This window comes from Equus quagga, unplaced genomic scaffold, assembly GCF_021613505.1.
Source record: "Equus quagga isolate Etosha38 unplaced genomic scaffold, UCLA_HA_Equagga_1.0 153_RagTag, whole genome shotgun sequence".
NCBI lineage: Eukaryota > Metazoa > Chordata > Mammalia > Perissodactyla > Equidae > Equus > Equus quagga.
In genome coordinates this window covers 1,809,799-1,831,543 of record NW_025796915.1, presented here as the reverse complement: position 1 = coordinate 1,831,543, position 21,745 = coordinate 1,809,799, and the positions used below count along the sequence as shown (strand labels likewise).

Sequence of the window (21,745 nt, the reverse complement as noted above, 5' to 3'; positions counted from 1 at the left end):
ACCCAGCTATCCCACTACTGGGTAATTATCCAAAGAACTTGAAACCAACAATTCAAAGAGACTTATGCACCCCTATGTTCACTGCATTATTATTCACAATAGCTAAGACATGGAAGCAATGCAAGTGCCCAGTGACTGATGAATGGATAAAGAAGATATGGTATATATATACAATGGAATACTACTCAGGCAGAAAAAAGGAGAGAATTGTCCCATTCACAACAACATGGATGGACCTGGAGGATATTATGTTAAGCGAAATAAGCAAGACAGAGAAGGACAAACACCGTATGATTTCACTCATATGTGGAAGATAAACAAACACACCGACAAAGAGAACAGTTCAGTGGTTACCAGGGGAAGGGGGATGAGGGGTTGGGCACAAAGGGTGAAGGGCAGCATTTATATGGTGACTGACAAGAAATAATGTACAACTCACATTTCACAATGTTGTAACCTATTATGAACTCAATAAAAAAAAGCAAAAGTCCAATCTTGCTACCAGCAAAATGAAATGTTACAGCAAAAAAGCACCATCTCATGTTTCATATATCTTGAATTAGCTAAAACTATAATCAGTGTTAGTAAGAGTGCTTTAGAAGTATTTTGTTCATTAGAAAGAAATATGGCATAAAGCCAGAACCATAAAATGTCAATGTCATTTCCCACTTGACAATACCATTTCCGGGACTTAATATACAAAGATGTAAACTAAGTCTACAGCTTTAAAGAATAAAAAAGGGAAATTTCTCATATCAAAAGTGAAGAGGAAAACATCAAACACAACAGAGAGTAGCAATCGCATTTCCACCCCAATAAAGACCACCCAAGATACCACACACGCCATGGGGTAAGAAACACACAACAGCAACATACTTAGAAGTGATGTGTTGCACCGGTATCAATCATATTTGAAGCTCTTGAAATTGTGAGTTCTGCTTATTTGTGCCATTTTTTAAAAATTCATATTTAAAAGAAATACACTGATAGAGGCAAAATCAAGTCATATTTTGCACAAAACAAATGTGTGATGTTGCACAACATCAAATGGTGATGGCACATGGAACTCCCCTTTAAGAACCCAGATATTTTCAATGCCCTGATCCTAACTAAGGGCTTGCTGCAGAAAAGACCACTATCCAAATCATGGGGAGAAGATCAGAGCTTAGAAGGAAGCTTGAGAATCATTTATTTCAACCTTATTCATTTTTCACAGAGAAAAACCTAAAATTCAGAGTTCTGGTTTCTCAAGACCACATAGCTAGTCAGTAAGCAAACAGCACCAGAAGCTCATTCGGTTCCCAGTATCTTGTGGGGAAACTTTAAAAAATTCCTATCTGCTAGTAAAATGTAAAACATGACAAAAAGTTAATACACACACACAAATAAAAACATAGTTACTTCCAAAACAGATTTGAAAAAAACTGCCCCTAGGAGTCTGCTAAAGTCCCTCGATCTAGGACAACCTAGAGTATCAAGATTTGTCCTCTTGCTGTAAGGAAATCTCCCTTCAAAGCAATATTGAGGAGACACTCTCCTCTCTACATGCTTAAAACTGAACTCAATTTCATCCCAACAGGCTCCTCCACCTGTCACCTGTCTTGTGAGGCCCTTTAGCACGTGTTCACCCCAGCTCTCTCTTCTGCAAACACTCTCCAAGTCTTGACTAGCTTCATTATAAGACAGCCTACATCTATCACCCACTTTTGGTAACTGCCTCCAGTTGTAAACAGGCTTCTGGTTCCTCTACTCCTCCTTATTCAGTGCTACCAAACTGATCTTCCTGAAAGCTGAAATCCAGTGGGATATTTAGTCCTTAAAAATGCTTCACTGCTCACCAACCACAAGAAAATTCAAACCTTTCTCTTACACGGCTATGAAGATCCTCTACCATTTGGATCCCCTTTCTACACATCTCCTTTGCCAATATCCTATATTTCATTCACTCAACACACAGTCACTGAATGTCTCCTATTTATCAGGCAGGGGCACACTCACAAGAGAAGATGATTTCTTGCTTGAAAGAGCTCAATTTAGTAAAGGAAACAGGAACGCAAACAGCTATATTTACATTACAACTAAGTAATCACAAATGTACTATTCTAGAGACATGGTTAATATGCTGTGGGAATAAAAAATCCCTCCCCAGTGAGCTGAGAAAGATTTCACCTCACTAAAGTGACATGCAGCTGGGCAGTGAAGGACATAGGAGAAGACCAATCAATTTCAGAGAAATTACGGCAGAGAAAACCGTATTTAAAAAGTACGTAAGAGCCAGCCCTGATGGCCTAGTGGTTAAAGTTTGGCACTCTCTGCTTCAGGGGCCTGGGTTCAGTTTCTGGGCATGGAATCACACCGCTCACCTGTCAGCAGCCATGCTGTGGTGGTGGCTCACACAGAAGAACTAGAAGAACTTACAACTATACACAACTATCTACTGGGGCTTTAGTAGGGGAGAAAAAAAGGAGGAAGATTGGCACAGATGTTAGCATAAAAAAAAGTACATAAAAAGAACTACACCCTCCTCACCAAAAGAGGGTGAAGGACATGAATAAGAAATACAAAGAAGAGGAAAAAGCAATGGGCAACAGTAGGAAACAGGGAAATGTGAATTAATGTAATTTTCTAAGCATCTAATTGGCAAAAATAAAGAAGTTTGATAATACCAAGTGTTGACTAAGGATGGCAAAAAAATGCTCTTATGAAAGCATACAGTGGTACAGCCTGTCACTTCAAAGACTGAAATGGCAATATCCATTAAAATTTAAATTTTAAAAATATGCATATCCTTTGACCCAGGAATTTCACTTCTTTCTCTCCACCCTGGACAGCTACTAACACATGCACACAAGGATACAAGTACAACAAAACGCTATTCAACGCAGCACTATTTGAGAAGGTAAAAAATGGTAGTTGTTTCAATGTTCACCTACAAGGGAATGACTTTTTTTAAAAACCACAGCACGTTCATACTATTAAGTATGACACAGCAGTTGAAAAAATGAGCTGGATCTATATAAACCAAAATAGAGCAAATTCTTAAGATGTATTCAGTGAAAAAGGCAAGATGTAGAATACACACAGTCTAATATCATTTATTTCTAAATATATATGTACGTAAATGCACAGAAAAGGGTCTTAAAGGGTATACAGAGAGCTAAACATGCTTGATTTTTAAAAAGCAGTGCAGAATTTGCATAGAAAAAACACAGGGAGAGGAGGCTAGAGGCGGGGGTGGGTAGGGGATTTGAAGGGCTGCTTAAGTTTAGCTTAATACTAGCACGATTGAATTTATTCTATATGTAAATATTTTAAAGAAAAGGATCCCTGTGGTGACACAATATCCTGGTTATTAAGCCTTTCTTCCTGCTATTCCCTCTGTCACTCTGATAACTCTTCTTATCTATGGGGTGAGTCTACCCATTCCTTCACAGGCCCTCACCACACAATTTAATACGTTGTTAACTCATTGTGTGTGGAGGGGATGGTAATCCTGTTCGCCATGAAACTAAACACACAGTAAACTCATACTAAACATTTATAGTTTTAAAACCCCGAAAAACTCAGGAAATCTCTCCTGTAGTAACAAAGTCCTCAGGCAGTAGAACGTCAAGATCCTGAGAGAGAACTAGAAAACTCACTTTCAGTTCTTTGATTCTAAATTAAGCAAATAGTATAGCTGATGGATTAGAAACTTGAGAAAAAGCTGAAAAAAGAAGCACATAACTAAGTGAACAATTTGGGGTCAGATCATTAAAGTACATGGAACATACCCAACGAAGTCAAACTTTTATTTAGCTTAGTTCTTTCTGCTCAGCCAACTACAAACCTTATTCCAGGCTACCTGAACCTGCCCTTCTTATATAAATACATAACAGGTTTTGTTCAACTATACACATTTATTACAGAGCTGCAATCAGTTCACATCTTTATCATTTTTTTTGCTTCAGTATTTTTATAATTTATAATTAACTTTTAAGGGCTGCAAAATACACCATCCAGTATTCACACAATAGGCTGCCATTAACCATTCCCATAATGGGTTGGACCTCTAGGTTGTTTCCAATTATTTGCTTTTCTAATTAGCTATTATAATGGTGGAAAACTGGAAACAACCTAAATGTCCAACAAGACCCACATAATCCTCTATAAGATGAAACATCAAATTGTCTTAAGAATATGCTGAAGACCCAGAGGTATTGCTAATTGAATGAAAGAAGTTATGGAACACTTGGCTCAGTATAATTTTTCAAAATATATAAAAGCATAGAAAAATCTAGAAATGTCAGCAGTGATTATTTCTGGGAAGAATTATAGGTGACTATTTTTTCTTTTCTCTGAAGTTCCTACCTTTTCTACAACGATCACAGATTACATGTATAAACATTTTTGAACAATAATATTTACAAAGCACTATAATATGAAAAAATGTTCAGAGGAAAAAACCAATACAAAATTGTAAAAATCATGTATAACAATTTTTTTAAAGGTAAGAAAGTTTACTGTCCACGAAAGACTTTACTTCCACTTTTCCATGTTTTTTTGTATTTCCTCTAAGTGACCTCACAGGAAGTATAAGGAGTTCCAGGAATGGAATCACTGGGTCGAACAAAGTACCTTGATACGTCTTTGACTTCTGGTAGAGACAGTCCCAACAACTTACACTGTCACCAACATGGTCCTTGACTAAATGAGTAACTCTCACCTTAAAGCAATTCTCATCTGACATGAGTTGCTCAGCCTTCCGCTGATATGTTGACTCCAGGAGACTCCTTGAAGTCTGTGTGTTCAGCTGGCCTCCAGTGGCCCCATTATTGTTTTCTGCCAAGTAAAGGTCAGTCACCTGTACACAGATCTCATCACTCACAATGTGCTGCAGCTGGAATCAAGCAAAGGCAAGTCATCAGTGAACTAAGAAACTATTTCTCCCTGTCATACAGTCAACCCTCCTTTGGTAGTTCCAGTCACTCAGCTCAAAAAGTTTTTTCGGTTGTTAATTTTAGAAAATTAACCACATAAAACCACTATTTTATTTTCTTAGAGAAAAACCAAGCTGAAATCTTCACCCATATCACTAGTCCACGAGTAACATTTTCAAATCTGTTTAAAAGCAAAACCATAGGCAACTCAGGTTAATATGCTGCTTTATATTTAAAGTCCTAGGGAACTTAAAAAAATTTTTTTACATGAAAGAAAATTTCCACAGCTTCCTGTTTTTATGGTGCTGCTTCATCATTTACAATTTGCTTTCACACATTCTCATTTGATCCATACAGCTACCCTAGGAAGCAGGCTGGAGGGGGTGCCCTGTTATATATGAGAAAAATTTACCTGTTAGATGAGAAAAATCACTGTGTGCCAAGGCGAGGAGAGGGGCCTTGGAGAACCATGAAAGCAAGATCCATGTCTATCTTCCCAGCCCTAGTACAAAGTCTGAAACTCATCAGGTATTTAAGAAACTGTGGCTGAATTAATTGTCCAGGGGCACTCAGCTGAAGGAGCAGAGTTGGGACTAATATTCAAGTTTCCTCACCCTAGACCAATATTCCTTCTAATACAGCACCTATTTTTTCACATCTAATAGGAAGTATAATACTTAAACTGTATATAATGTTGATTAACTTATTTTTAACATAGGTCAATCAAGATTGACTATTGGTAACTTTCATGACTATCTTATTAAGCTATCTGATGACTACAAAGTTGAACCTTTCAGAGTTTCCATTCTCATCAAGCCATGACAATATTAGTATTGGGAAATAAAAATTCCCTCAAATGAAACTTTACCCATCAAAATGCCCGAGAATGTGAAAAATAGATACAAGATAAAAGCAAAACATTAATGGCAATATTAGTTTGTCTATTTTACTTTAAAATTCTCATAACCACTAAGTCATTCTATTTTTAGGAAGATACATTCTTTTTGAAGTGCTAGTAACTATGACAACTACTTATTCTTAACATTTTAAAAAGTCTTAAATGACAACTATGTGTATTTGTAGATAAATGGACACAGTGCAAGGTTAGAAGGGTGAGTAATTTGACAACAGTAGAAAAGCCAGCAACAGGAGATGGTTAAATAAATTTCAGTTAGTCCAGACAACGGATTCTAATGTCACCATTAAAATAATGCTTACAATAACTTGATAACATAGGGAAAAGCTTAAGATACAGTGTTTGAGAGAAAAAAAGTACTGTTTAAAAAATGTATATCCAAAGCATAGTCTCTACCAGGAAGACACTTCTGCTCTCTACCTTCTTATGGAAGTAGACCATGTCACTGAGTCCCCCACCCACACCCTCTTCTTGGATATCTGGCCCTTCCTAGAGTCTCTGGAAAAGGCAGCACCACAAATCCAGGGACCACTAGGCAACTCCCACCTCCAAGCTAGGCTGGTCAGATTCTCTCTCCTGCTAATTTGAAATGACACAAAGAGCATTTGGTAGAGTTTTTTACAGAGGAGCATCTGGATGGAAAGATCAGGTAATACCGTGGGGCCAGATGCACTGCTGTGGCAAGCCAAAGCCTCAGGGGGTTGGACAAGCCCTGAGTATGTGCCAAATGTCCATCAGCACAGGGAAGCATGAGAATGGTGCAGGTGTCCAGAAAGGCATGAAGGAAACCAAAAAAACCTTCCTAGTCCAATCCTTACATGATCTGGCCTTATTTTGAGTTCTGTACTAGATGTCTGTGAGATACTCTATTGTATTCTTAAGACAAATCCCTCAAACTAGTCTGGAAAAGGTAAGATAAATATATGGCTTCACCTTGAAATATATGTTCTACTTCCAGTTAGCAATGAACTCCGGGAGAATACCAAACGAGATGCGGAGAAGGAGAGAAGATATGCCCCCAATTGAAAAATTAAGATGAAAAGAATGAACATGTTTTAAAAACACTGGATTTAGGTTTCTGGATGAAATCTGTTTCCATAAAAAAAGACTGGACATTACATATTATTGACTCAAAATCAGTCATAACCAGGTAATTCCAGTAAATGGACTAATCATATGTATTGTTTCAAAAACTTGGGCTTACAAAAAGCTAGTTTCATTGGATTTTTAAGGTGGTTGTGCCAGCAGTATGAAAGACTTTACATCTAGCTATAGCAGCAGCAAACTTGTAAGTGAAACATTAGCACATGGTAACCAGTCTTTACTTTATATAAATTTAGGGAACATTAACAGGGGTTAGTCTCTCAAAAATTATGACTACAGCAGATTGTATCCATATAATGATTTCTGTCAGTCACCATACAGATCCCTTAAGGAAAGGCCTAATAACTTCTTTGACTTTCAGGGAAAAAATGGTCTGCCTGACAGCTTTCCTGAAGATGCCAAGATTCAGTTAGGTTAAATGTTTTTTCTTGACTCTAGTAGATACTGTGGGAGGGGTGCAGAGCCATGCATCCTTCCAAATTCAAGGCAAAAGCGTGGATACTTTGCAGAGGATTTCATATTTTAGCCCAAGAAAGCACTGAGCAACAAGCTTTTCTTTCCACAGCAGCACTGTGGACTCCAGAATTAGAATTTTCTTTTTACAAGTTTTCACTTTAAAGGAAGTAGTACACCACCACCAACAGACTCTGATCCCTTCAGGAGTTCAGAACTCAAGGCACATGAGTAGAAACCTATCTATAACATGCTATTTGCTACAAAATTATCATTGTTGCAAAGAATAACAAATTTACAAACTGCCAGGGTGCCACAGGAACAAATCACAAACAACCACAAATCTAACTCAGAGGGAACCTCAGACAATGAAGTGGGCAGAGTATTATAAAAGATGTAAACACTTCCTATAAAAAGAACTTCAAATATTAAATGAGAAAAGTTCATAGAATTACCAACACCTATGGAAGAGGAAACACTACCCACTGAGAGCTCACTCCTGGCCGATGAGGTAAGAGCTGGGCCAACAGGGCAGGCAGCTACAGTCAGGACCAATGTCTGCTCCATAGGCAGTCAGCAAGAAAAGGGCAAAACAGCAGGTCTGAGGTAGGCTCATATGACTGTGAGGGCAAACCCAGCAAAGCAAAGGAATCAAGTATGCGGCTGAAGTACTCCTACCTCGTTAACAGGAGAAACCCGACATCACATTAGCCTCCCACTCCCCTCTATAAATCATATGTTCATAAACCGTTAGAGAAAACTGCCTTTCCTCTTCCAACAGACATCTGCCCTGTTCTCTTTGTCTGATCCATCTTTAGGTAAGGACTTCTTCCCTCACCACCCTAGCCTCCACTGTGCCCTCACCTGTCTGACAATGCTCTGGATTAGTTTGTCCATGGTGAAGGCAATGTAGGCATGAATGGTGAACATCTCTCTCAGCGAATCTTCATACTGTGACGAGTCTATATTACCATCCAGCAGGCTCCGCACCATGTCCAGGAAAGCTGGGTAATAATCTTCTACATCAACATCCACTGTGGGAGAGATGGGACAGGTGAGGCCTTACCCTGCTAAGAAAAGATTAGGAGAGAAGGCAGGGCAAATCCCACTGATGGCCTAAAGAGCATTTGAAAGAACAAACCCGAGGTATTCAGAACATACCCACTCAATCTGCTGCAGACAGAGATGAAATCCAACAGGTGGCTACAATCACCAGCGCTGTCTATCAGAGGAGAGTGACTCTGCAACTTTAACAGCGGCTTCTGACACTCTGACTGACCATGCCCAACTTATTTACAGTACAGCTGGCCTCTGCATGATAGGACAGCAAAATATCCCAGGGAAGAAGTTTCTTCAAAAAGTTGTTGGCTCCCCTGCTGAGAGAGGATCCTGCTCTCCCAGCCTGCAAAGAGCATTCCTCACATGGGTCACTTGTTCATAAAGCTATTCTAATGAAGCGTAAAGTGCAGACGAAAAAAAGGCAGACAGAGCCATACTCTAGCACTGGGAAACCTCTTGGGAACAGAAAAATAGGAGCGCAAATTAACCCTCTATGAATAATGAAGTGATCTGCATTTGTCAAAGTCCTTTTATTTAAAAATGGATTCCCAATGTTGTACTTAGCAAACTGCATTAAATGATCTCTACTTGTTGCAACATGAATCACTTCAACCACCAGCTAGAATCTTATCCATTGTCAAACAGACGTTTGGCAACTAGGAGAGAGCACGAGGAGCAGTGAAAGGACCCTTGCCTAGAGCTTACTAAAGACAGACATTTACATAAGGCTCAAAAACAGGTAGCTCTGATCTCCAGTGTCGGCAATCAAGACAGTGGCACGAGGGGGCTGTGGGGGTAGTGGTTATGCTGTTTCTTGAGCAGGTGCTGGTTACACAGGTGTGTTCACTTTGTAAAAAGTCACTGAGCTACACAATTCGGATTTGTATACTTTTCTAGATATATATATTGCATTTCAATAAAATGTTCATTGAAATGAAAAAAGACTACAAAAAGAACTCTTTGTCATCATTTGGTTACCTGTTTGTAAAGTTTACACAAGGGAAAAAAGGCTGAGAGCAAAAGCTGTTTGTCTTCATTCATCTGCAGTGTGATGGACTCATTAAAGACAAGCAAAACAGGACAGTTACTATTTAAAAGAAGCAACTGGCTGGGGGCTGGCCCGTGGGCATACTGGTTAAGTTCGCAGGTTTGGACCCGGGCACAGACCTAGCACCACTCATGGCGGCATCTCACATAAAGTAGAGGAAGACTGGCAGAGTTAGCTTGGCGACACTTTTCCTCAACCAAAAAGAGGAGCATTGGCAACAGATGTTAGCTCAGGGCCAATTTTCCTCACAAAAAGAAAAGAAGATGCAATTGGCTTGAGTTTCATCACAGAATTTCACCTTGTTCAGACCCACAGCATAGGCATGGGCTGTGCTACTGCCGTGAACAATGCCTTTATGCCAAAATAAAGCTGCGAGTGCAAACCACGGATTTGTGCACACAAGCTATGATCAGTGTGAGGCTTGGCATTATCACTTAAGACCAAACTAATAAGCCTCAAACCAGGTTAAGTCAGTGGTCAAGCCAGGATTAGGCCATTTTCTCTCTCATTTCTATCAAGCAGATGGAATCACCACACTGAAGTCCAAAAGCTGTCTTTCTCAAGCTAGGATTAATCGAGATAAAGGCTTTTAGAATTAATTCGCAGTGTCATTAGCTCTTCAAGAGAGAAGGTTAGGGCCACACATGGGCTTCTTACATCTACAACAGTTTGAAAATAAAAAAAAAGGAAAATTCACTCCACAGATTGGCTATTTCCTCAAAAGCACAGAAGAAAGGCTTCACGAAAAGGCTTTTGGCTCACAGTTCAAGTACCTAATTTATGAACTCAACAGTTATCTAGAAGCAGCTGGCACAGAATTACTTAAAGCACGTGGTGGCTTCCTTAACCCTCACTGATCTTTCTTTTCCTGAGTTCTCTATCTTCATTCCTATTCTGCCTATTCTACTGTCTCACACCGTCTCTTGAGTTTCAATCTCCCTTCCATAAAGTATTTCTATTTATTAGGAATGAGCCATGGACCCTATTGGTTAAAGAAACGTCCTGCCCAAACATATCTGAGAAAATATGCACCTGTCTTAGGCATGAACAATTAGGAATTTCTAATTTATCATAGAGTGAAACCGACTGTGATGTTTTAGTCCCTCTCTGTCCTCTGAAACATTTGTGATACCCAGAGATCTGCCATTTAGGAAACTGATGGCAACTAACACCCCTTCCCTGGTGTCCACAGTACCAGCAATTGTGTCTCCATGATCCAAGCACTGCACAGGGTGCTGTGCATATTTTCTCCAATTCTCCCAATAACCCCACATGGTAACAAGGAGCACCTCCATTTTACAGGTAAACAAGCTCAAAGAGTTTAAGTAATGTCACACAACCAGTAAACTGCAGAGCTAGATCTGAACCCCGGTCAGGCTCTAAGGCCTGCCTATGTTCTATGTATAAAAGAAAGCAGTCCCAAGTCCAATTAGGCCCTGAGGTCCCCAACCCCTCACATCTTCTGTGAACCAACAGCCTGAGCACTCACTAGGTTCTTTGAGACGTAGCTGGATGGCAGGGCTGTCACTTTTGTCTCGCTTTATGCCCAGCACTTCCCGTTCCCACTCCCTCTCTCGATTTTCTTCTTCAATTTGCCGTTCAGCCTGGGAACAGATCCGCAGCAGCCTCAGGCAAAGAATCTGGTGTAGTCGCATAAAGATATACCAGTTGTTATTAACATAGAAGAGGTTGTATACTTCATCCATTCCTCTTAACTTTTGAGCTGCTGTGTTACTAAACAGTAGCTTGGACTTAGGGGGACTGCCCCCAACACCATTGTGCTTCTTAGTCGCCCCTGTGGCTTCATCTACATCCATCTCTTCTTCTTCCTCTTCCTCCACATCTGAGAGATCCCCTCTCTGAGCAAAGAGCAGATCTGGAATAAAATGATGCATGATTTGCTTGATTTTGTACTTGTCCTCTTTCTGAATGCCTGTCTGCCTCTTCACATGGTGGATAATCAGAGCAGCGGCATCTTCCAGGATCTGTTTGTCTTCATAGGCAAGCGAAAGGTGTGGGCCAATAGGTACACCAGCATTGTCTTCTGTAGCCTGCTCTTGCCTCTAACAGGAGAGAGACACATAATAACGTGACATATCTACAGCAACAACAAACCGTCCTATGAGACTACACCAGCAGTACATTCCATTATTAACCATAATGGCTATTATTTTCCAATCCAAAACTTCTGGAAACAAAAAGGTAATGTGGGAGATATGGTTTGATCCTGAAATATTGGTACCTTCTGGACTCTGAAGATTTATAGGGGACAATGGGACAGAACCGGGATCATCTTTCAAAATTCTGGATTAGTATTTATGGAGTTTACGATATGAATTTACAATATTTTAAAATACTTCAGTGGGAGTGTGGAAAGTGACAGATGTAACAAAATCAGTAAAACACGGATGATTATTTAAGTTTATGGAAGAGCTCATTTTACTATTTTCTCCCCTCTTGTGTATTTTTGACGTTTTCATAATAAAAAGTTTTTTAAAATTCAAGATCACACCACTTTGAGGAGTTCTCAATCACTCTATTTATGTTTCTAGCCTATCTAAGACTGTAAGCTCAAAGAAAGCAGGATTAATTTCTTATTCATCTCTATATCCTAGGTCCAGTACTATATACAATCCTGGTTAAGTATGCTAAATAAACAAGGATTAGGAAAAGTTTGGGGATCAATGATAAGTGTCTAAGTTGTGGGAAGTTAAGATGAGCTATATGGGGGCCGGCCCTGTGGCTGAGTGGTTAAGTTTGCATGTTTCAGCTTTGGCAGTCAAGGGTTTCACCGGTTCGGATCCTGGGCATGGACCTGGCACCATTCATCAAGCCATGCTGAGGCAGCGTCCCATACAGCTCAACTAGAAGGACCTACGGCTAGCATATACAACTATGTACTGGGAGGTTTTGGCGAGAAGGAAAAAAAAAAAAGACTCGCAACAGATGTTAGCTCAGGTGCCAATAAAAAAAAAAAAAAGATGAGCTGTATGAATGAAACAAGGTACCACCTGAGAGAAATAAATGAGGAGAAAAGTGGAAGAGAGAGGTGGTGGGTGTAAACTGAAACCAGGATGGTAAATTGGGAAACCGGTAAAACACCTTAGTGTAAAGGGGAGGCTTAGATTTACAATGAAGAATAGGGGAATACAAGTCTATGACGGTTAGAAAGCAAGAAGCAACAAGTCTTGGAGGGTCTCACTTTCATATAACAAAGGTAATTTCCAGGAATCAAAGCTATGCTGAACATAAAGACTAGAATCCTCTCACAGATGTAGAAACCTCCAGCTTACCTCATCATAGATACTCTCAATCTCATTGAGTAAGCTCTTAGACCTCAGGACCTTGGTGTCATTCTGTTTAAAGTTGATGCCCTGGTGGTCCAGAGACTTCAAGTAGTATTTCTCATTTTGTTCTCTCCACACCTTGTTAAAGCCTCTCTGAGCTTCTCGCCATTCTTCCTCTTTCATCTTCAACCTAGTGGGATGTGATGGGGAGGTGGAAACAAGACGGGAATTCAGATGTAGGAATTATAATGTAGGGAGTCAAATTCCTTGGCTAGGAATCCTGGCTCTGCCACACTAGCCATTTATTGTTTCCTTATCAGTAAAACAGGGATAACACCACCCACTCTCACAAAGGTTTAGAAATGAGAAATACGTCAGGCTTACTTTATTTCAAAAGCCAAAACATATAATAGGTCTGTCAAAATTACTGGCAACTTGGGATAAATGTTATTCAAACCAGTCTTGAACTCTGTTACATGAGGAAATTACTCTCAGGACTTACTCTGGGGAAGTAATTTGTCCCAAACCCAGAAATCTTACCTAGAACAGTTATTTCTCAAACAGCATTCCACAGAATACCCTTAAAAAAGGGGTTCTTTTCCTTGGCCAACTAAAACAAAGTTAAACACCTTTCTTTGCTGCAAGACTTCTAAGAACATTTACTAAGCTAACATAAATGCAAAAGTCCAAGAGCAGAGAACTCGCACAGTATGATTCCTCTGGACAGTTTGGGGAGTTCTGATGAGAATAACTGATCCTAAGTCTCCAAAAGAGGAGAGGAGAGTAAAACCAAAACCAGCACTCAAACTGGAAAATATCCTACATCTTAAAGCCAAAAGTTAAATGCTACTGGCAAGAAGGAACATAAGCTGTGCCAGCTCTTGAGGTCAAGACTAGGGAGGAAAAATAACATCTGGGCATTATGAACTGTGCAGCAGAAAAGAATTCCTTTTCACCAGGTGATAGTGAGAGGAGCCAGCCCTTAGTTGGGATGCAGTGTGGTCCAGAGTGCCATGGACTTGGAGGAGCCTGGGGCCCAGCCCTGGCTCTGGCCTCCTCCTCCTTAACACTTGGCCTTAGGTGGGTACAACAGCCCCTCTACACCTCAGGCTGCAGGCTTAGGAGAAAGAAGACATTCTTGTTACAAATGGCACGCTGTCTTTTTAAATAATACATATCAATTTTACAAAGACAAAGAGTGATTTTTCTTATTAAAAAACAAAGATGTCAACAACACAATACTGAGGGGCAGGAACACGGGTAGTTTTCTTCTTTGTTCTTTTCTATATTTAAAATATCCCATCAAACACACTAAGCATTCCACTATGGACTTTCAAGGTTTGTCTCTACTGCTGGTGACCAAGAACGCCATGAAGAAGCTCCACTATCCCATGATATACCTGATTTCCAACAACCAGGGTCAGGGAGAAATGGAAGTCTCATGGGATAACCAGGTTGAAATGAGAACCTTATTTAATGGGCCACTGAATCTGTCATGAAGCACACTAAAAAATGAAGGGCACATTCGCTCAGGTACCTTTTAAGGACAATTGGGACAGCAATGGAGGGGTTCTTCCTCAGCCCATCAATGATATCAGCCGCTTTGTCAGCATATATCCTCTGGAGGGCTTTTCGATGAATGACTTCTGATGTGCCCCCAAGTGTGTTGTCCAGGCGAAATTTGGCTTGTTCCTCAGCAGACAAGCGGGAAAGCTTCTTCTGTATTGCTTCCAGAACCCGGATTGTTGCCAGATTGGTCTCTAAAACTACATCAAGCTAAAGAAAAAGATGAAGTGTGCTCAGGACCCAAACCAGAATAGAATAGTGGTCAAGAATATAAGGTCGGGGGCCGGCCCCATGACCAAGTGGTTAAGTTCGCGCGCTCCGCTTTGGCCACCCAGGGTTCGGATCCTGGGTGCGGACATGGCACCACTCATTAGGCCATGTTGAGGCGGCGTCCCACATCCCACAACTAGAAGGATCCACAACTAGAATAGACAACTATGTACTGGGGGGATTTGGGGAGGAAAAAAAAGAATATAAGGTGGGGAGTCAAACTACCTGGACTGGAATCCTAGCTCTGCCATACTGGCCATAGTAAGACTGCTTCCTTGTCAGTAAAACAGGGATAACTCCACCTACTCTAATAAATTGTTTTCTAGATTAAACAATACAATCCACATAAAGCGTTTAGCAGAATGCCCGGCACATAACAAACATCCAATAAATGATGGGTAAGTAGTAGGTATTACTTCTACCACCATCACCATGCTTTGCTTAGGACCACTAACCCCAGACCAGAGGGACCTAACAGGAGGGAACCTTACTGACACTTTCTCCTAAACTTTGCTGAATTGCTAAGATCTGTTATAAACAGAAACAATAATTTTTTAAAAAATCCCCCAAAGACTATTCAAGATGATAAACATGAGTAAGGTTTTTCAGAGTTAACTTGAAATATTTAAATATGTAATAGCTTTGTTCTACATCCAGTAGTAATAAGAGCAGTGGCTATCATTCCTTAAGGACTTGAATGTTTTATCTCTGGGTAACCATATAAATTCTTTCTGAACTCTGGCACCTATTTTCTGGCAAGGACCTAGGCTGACCTGGTTAAGGATATGACTTTAACTTTTTCCCTAGGCTTAACACAAGATTCTCTAAACGAGAAACAGAAAATGAAATAAATGAGCAGTCTCAAGGGCATACGACCAAATGTCTGTAGAAGTGTTCCTTAAGTTTTCTAGTTTGGGGACAGTGGTAGCCATTTTGTCAAATACTTCTTGTCCCCCCTTCTCCCCAATTATGGACAAACGATGGATCAATATTCCAGGCTCCCAGTGATTGGACAGGGCCATGTAACTAGTTCTCGCAAATGAGTTATGAACAGGTAAGTTAAGTAATGTTTATTAGTTCTAGGCTAGAGCATTTAAGGGTGCAAAATCCTTCTGAGCTCTCTTTTCCCTCTAGTTTCTGGCAATGGGCAAGATGGTAGCAGTCTATTAGCCTGGGTCCCCAAGTAATTCTGATGAGAATCCCCTGCTAAACATCAATGCACATGTAGCATGATCAAGAAATAAACCTGCTTTTCAAGCCATCGAGATTTGGGGGTTGTGTGTATTGCAGGATTACTAATGTATCCTGATACATAAAAGAATACACCTTCAAACTAGCCCATCCCACTCAATCCTAAGCATATATACACACACCACCCCACACTTCTTTGTCACCCCTATAATCAGAAATGGGAGATAAGGGTGTTGCCTCTCTTTTGCAGGCAGACTAGTTGAGAATGGAAACATCCTGTCAAAAAAAGATGCTCATCTCTGCTTTCTAATTCATCATCTAACCTTACTAAACCTAAGTAACAAAGAAGCACTTTCTTTAGCCTGACAAAACTTTCCAATGAAGTTAACATCTGTCATAATTTAGTTTTCTGCAAATGGTTGAAACTCCTCATCAACACTGGGGCAGAGATGGCCAATCACCTGCCAGTGGCCAAGCAACATGTGGCTCTTCATTCAAAACATGCCAGAGACAGCTGAAACAAGTGTGAACAGGGATAAGTGGCAGAGAGCTAAATTAGTATGAATTAAAAAAAGAGCCAAGATATCTCCCACCCATATGAATAAGCAGAGCCAGTCAGTTTTATATAATAAACACATTAAATAGGATACATGTAATTTTACCTCTTTGGACACATCTAACATTCCCTTTTTGTTGATGTTCTTTTTTTTTTTTTTTGAGGAAGATTAGCCCTGAACTAACTGCTGCCAATCCTCCTCTTTTTGCTGAGCAAGACTGGCCCTGAGCTAACATCCATGCCCATCTTCCTTTACTTTACACTTGGGACACCTGCCACAGCATGGTTTGCCAAGCGGTGCCATGTCCGCACCCAGGATCCAAACCGACGAACCCTGGGCCACCGAGAAGTGGAACTTAACCGCTGCGCCACCGGGCCGGCCCCTTTGTTGATGTTCTCAGTGAACTAGATAATTAAACACATTAGGGATTCTGAGCCCACTTTCAGTACGCCCACTCCTGATATGGGGGCTCTCTGACAGCTCATTTATTCACTCCAGCTCTTCCTTTCCCTACTTGTTGTTGTTATGTGCCATCAAGTTGGCTCCAACCCCTGGCCACCTTATGAATGAGTGATATCCACAATGTCCTGTCCTCCTCTCCTCAGCTCCTGTAGACTCATGCCTGGGGCTTCCTTTATGGAGTCAATCTATCTCATGTTTGGTCTTCCTTCCCTACTACTTTACTTCAACTTTTACTATTTTTACTTTTTTTTTTCTTTTCCACTCTACTACTTCCCTTCTCTACTACTTTAAAATAAAGTCCCTGGGGCTGGCCCCGTGGTGGCATAGTGGTTAAGTTTGGTGCGCTCTGCTTCAGCAGCCCAGGTTTGTGGGTTCGGATCTCCAGCGTGGACCTACATCACTTGTCAGCCATGCTGTGGCGATGACCCATTTATAAAGTGGAGGAAGACTGGCACGGATGTTAGCTCAGGGCTAATCTTCCTCAGCAAAAATAAATAAAAAAATAAAAACAAAAAAAATTAAGTCTCTAAGTCAACTTCCTTTTAAAAGGAGCCAAATCAATATCAGAAACATGAGAGAACTCCAGTTCTCAAAGGACAGCTGGTTTGCTAACCATGTCAAGATACCTGCTAAGAATAGCAATATACACTTGGAAACAAATAATTTAAAACAGCTTCAAGAAAACCAGTAGGCCCTAAGATACTGATTTTATATACCATGTAAAACACAATAACCTTTAAAATGCCGTTAAAAATTCAAACTATTATTATTCAGCCATCAATGGATAATTTCAGTTAAAACGGTTAAAGTGGCCTAGATAAGTCCTATTTGTCATAAAAATATTACTTATATATGTGACAAACTAGTCAGGCATGGTAAGTATGACAAGCATTTAGTACAGAAGAATGTAAGCCTCTGGCTCTTCAGTCTTAAAAATTAACCCTCACAGATAGGTATTTAAGATATCTTATCATTTAGCATCTCCCATTTCCCTAAACTTCAAATGATAAAGGAGCTTGTACCTCAAAGCGTTCATCTTCACAACGATAGATATGTTCTTCATACTGAGTTTTCTTAGAACTAACAAAGGTGGAGTCCTCAGACCAAGAAGGGAAGGAAACCCAGGTATCATTTAAAACCTTTGGGTAAAAGAAGAGAAAGTGAAACAAAAGTATAACAAAACTTGCTGGTGATTAAGCATTCTCAAAAAGACAGATAAAACTCTAGGGAGGGAAGAAACAGTTAACATTACAAGTTTCACTTTAAGCAAGTTTACAAAAGATATTAGTAAGGAAAAGGTTCTGAATATAAATGTAAAACATTTTCTTTTAAAAAAAGAGAAGGGTTTTGATTTCCTCATTCACATAAATTCTTGATTCCTGGAACCATTCCCTTCTGGAGGAAGCTGAGGATTCAGGGCTGATCCTTTCTAGGGAAGGCCTTACCTCTTTACAGAGAGGAGTCCGTCCTGTACACTTGGGCTGCTGGTAACTCTTTGGTAGGGCTCGATAGCTGGAGCCCAACCGTTTACAAGAGGCATAATCTATCTCCATGGCAATGCCCTCTGTGGCTCGTTCCTTTGGAAAGGTTTCCAGATGTACAGATTCCTTATAGCCCAGAAAGTTTTTAAACCAATTAAACAGTTCAGGGAATTTCCTGAAGAACCAAACCAAAAACTGGTGAGCAATCAGAAACAGGATGCAGTTATCCTGAGGTCTGACTACACCACTATGGGGTGTTGGATCAGAACTCTGCTACAAGGGACAAATTCCAATGACAATTTTTATTTCCTCCTTAAGAAGCACTGCTTCTGAGTATTTGGCTTCCCTTTTTCTTGTAGAGTGCTCCAAGATCATATAAGGTGGTGATGGAAGAGTTGCACTGAAACTAGGCAATAACCAACCACTCTTCTCATAAAGAATATTGCTTCAATGTTCAGATCATTCTTAGGTTGTCAAAAACAGTCAAGATTCTAGAACCCTTGAAGAGACTGGTCTCTAAAAACATCCAACACTAGTCAGGGGACCAGGAGACCACTGGTCTTGGCCAATGCCCTCTGCCTATTTCATCATCTCTAGATAGCTGAACTAGAAGACTTCCCAGAGCACTTATTTGACACTGACATTTTATGAGTCAACTGACCCATCACAATCAAATTAATTTTGCCTATCATATACTCTCACAAACTAAGCTTTATTTCACCTCCATATCATACATCAGGGCTAAGCCCTACACTCCACTTACCCCAGGAAAGGAGAGACTAACTGCACAAGCTCAGCCCGAGAGATCACCTCCTGGTTAAAGATAACAAGACAGCGCAGGAAATTCTCGTAGGCCTCTGCACTCCGCAGAGCCTTTCGGACCTTATGGAGACAACCAGAAGAGAAACAGTTAAGCCAGGAATCACAAGATCCTAAATCGCTTTTAAAAGATTGGAGAAACTTGAACTGTTATTTGACGATACTAAGGAATCAATGTTAGTTTTTTTTTAGATGTGATAATTATTATGTTTGAAAAAAGACATCATTTCAAAAGGAAACTTAGTAAAATATTTATGGATGAAATAATACAATTTCTGGGATTTGTCTCCAAATAATCTGGGGTGGGTGAGAGTACATATGAAACAAGCACACTGGCTGGGAGTTGGGAACTGCTGAAGCTGGATGATGGGGTACATGAGGAGTCATTTTACTATTCTCTCTAATTTCACATATTTTTAAAATTTTCCATAATAAAAATTTTTTTAAAATGAGATCCTAGAGTAAATAAGACATCTATTTTTTTTTTTTAAGATTTTATTTTTTTCCTTTTTCGCCCCAAAACCCCCCTGTACGTAGTTGTATATTCTTCGTTGTGGGTCCTTCTAGTTGTGGCACGTGGGACACTGCCTCAGCGTGGTTTGATGAGCAGTGCCATGTCTGTGCCCAGGATTCGAACCAACGAAACACTGGGCCACCTGCAGCGGAGCGCGCGAACTTAACCACTCGGCCACGGGGCCAGCCCCTGACATTTACTTTCTCACATGCTTGATTCTCTGGACCGTATCAGAGTTACCCAAGCTTTTGATGCCTCTCCTAACAGAGGTTTACAGCAAGAATCTCTGTCAATACTGTTTTCAAACTCTGTTAATCTTGAATAATGATCTTTTTAAGTAAGATATTTTGTCCTCTAACCTGATCCTTGTCCTTCCACCATTCATAATATTGACCATTTTAACATCCAAAAACCTAAAAATGTTCAATGGCAAAGTTAAACTAGCCTGGCTAGATGAGCAATCTGGAGTTTCCATTTCCAAAGTAAACATTTAGCATTGTGGGCCTTTAGTGAGGATTGTAGACCCTCACCAGACCAAGTGGCTTATCAACAACCTTCTCCAGGCTCCTATATGCTTTTCCTAACTATCAATCAACAGATACTATATGGAATATGTACTTTCAAAGCCAAAGATGAAAAAGCACTGTGCTTTTTGTACTATACACCATATTTATTTACTTTTAATTTTTATTAACTTTTAAACATAAACAAAAGTAGACAGAATAGTCTAATGAATCCCATGTACTCACCCAGCCTCAATGATTAATACAGTAAATTTTGCTTCATCTATACCCATTTCCCCTACCACTGAATTTTAAGGTAAATTCCAGACATTTCATCTATATATACCAGTATATATCTCTAAGAAATAAGTACTTCAAAAATAAAAAAAAAAAACATCACTCTGAAAAAAATTAACTTATTCAGTCCCTCCTCCCTGACCCTTTCCTTGTCATCTGTTGGTTGTGACTCGGACTTTGACATCTGCCTTAGAAGCATCAAGTGCCCAGGCAACCCTCAAAAACGGTTCAAGTCAGAGCGAGAGACCCTTAACTGTTCCACAGGACAACTCACACAGGCACAACAAGCTAGAGAGAGATCAGGAGGCACCAATCATGGAGATGTTACTGCCTGTTTACAAAAACCCACAGGCGCAAGACAAGGTAAATCACCACCAGATCAACCCAGGTTGGTTCCTGCCAGTGAGAAGTCACACACTTCCCAGCTATCCTGATGAAAGTAGCCTGCTCATCATCGGTTTGACTCCAAAGAGGAGAGTCAAACTATCACACCACACAATTCTGTTTAAACCAATAATCTCAACTCTGGCTGCTCATTAGAATCACCTGGGGTGCTTTGAGAGCATACAATTAAATCAGAATTCCCATGAACCCTATATGCCATACCACAAATAGTTTATCTTTCAAGACTAATACCATGCTTTTTTAAAAAGCTGTCTTCCACCATGGAAAATGCTATATTTTGCTGCAAACTACTTCACAAAACCAAAGCAGACAATGCTCCCACTTCTCTAGCTGTGCTAATAGTTCTAGTAGACTGAAAGGACCTACCACTTGGAAACTATGTTAAAAAGTAGAAAGTCCTGGGACCGGCCCCATGGCCGAGTGGTTAAGTTCGCGCGCTCCGCTGCAGGCGGCCCAGTGTTTCGTTGGTTCGAATCCTGGGCGCGGACATGGCACTGCTCATCAAACCACGCTGAGGCAGCGTCCCACACGCCACAACTAGAAGAACCCACAACGAAGAATATACAACTATGTACCGGGGGGCTTTGGGGAGAAAAAGGAAAAAAATTAAATCTTAAAAAAAAAAAGTAGAAAGTCCTAATCAGCTTGAAGCCTCTAAAACAATCTTCTTGGGGACAGGGTGATTTTCTCTTGGCATTAATAGCCAATATTAAATCTAATTCATCCATTACTCACCTTATCAAAAAATAATGATTCAGTTCCTACACCATGCTTGCTGGCATCTGCCATAGAAGAATCCTTTAGGCTGAGCAGTTTGGGTTTCTTCTGCAAAACCGGAAAAATACAGACACGTAAGATTCAAACAGTAGATTTCTCTCAGTTTTATTTTCATCT

General features: G+C 40.2%; 1 protein-coding gene across 5 annotated transcripts in view; it reads right to left on the bottom strand.

Annotated features, from left to right (window-relative positions):
- Positions 1-21,745, bottom strand: part of LOC124233036 (paired amphipathic helix protein Sin3a) — a 68,461-nt gene that overhangs the window by 13,818 nt on the left and 32,898 nt on the right. For all 5 annotated transcript variants that reach the window (XM_046650044.1, XM_046650040.1, XM_046650042.1 and 2 more), the window contains exons 9-17: positions 21,587-21,676; positions 19,077-19,195; positions 18,278-18,488; positions 17,855-17,971; positions 14,324-14,562; positions 12,793-12,976; positions 10,989-11,562; positions 8,257-8,426; positions 4,706-4,879 (exon numbers count right to left, since the gene is read on the bottom strand). In XM_046650044.1, coding sequence (XP_046506000.1) covers positions 4,706-4,879; positions 8,257-8,426; positions 10,989-11,562; positions 12,793-12,976; positions 14,324-14,562; positions 17,855-17,971; positions 18,278-18,488; positions 19,077-19,195; positions 21,587-21,676 — 1,878 coding nt within the window. The remainder of the gene's footprint in view (positions 1-4,705; positions 4,880-8,256; positions 8,427-10,988; positions 11,563-12,792; positions 12,977-14,323; positions 14,563-17,854; positions 17,972-18,277; positions 18,489-19,076; positions 19,196-21,586; positions 21,677-21,745) is intronic.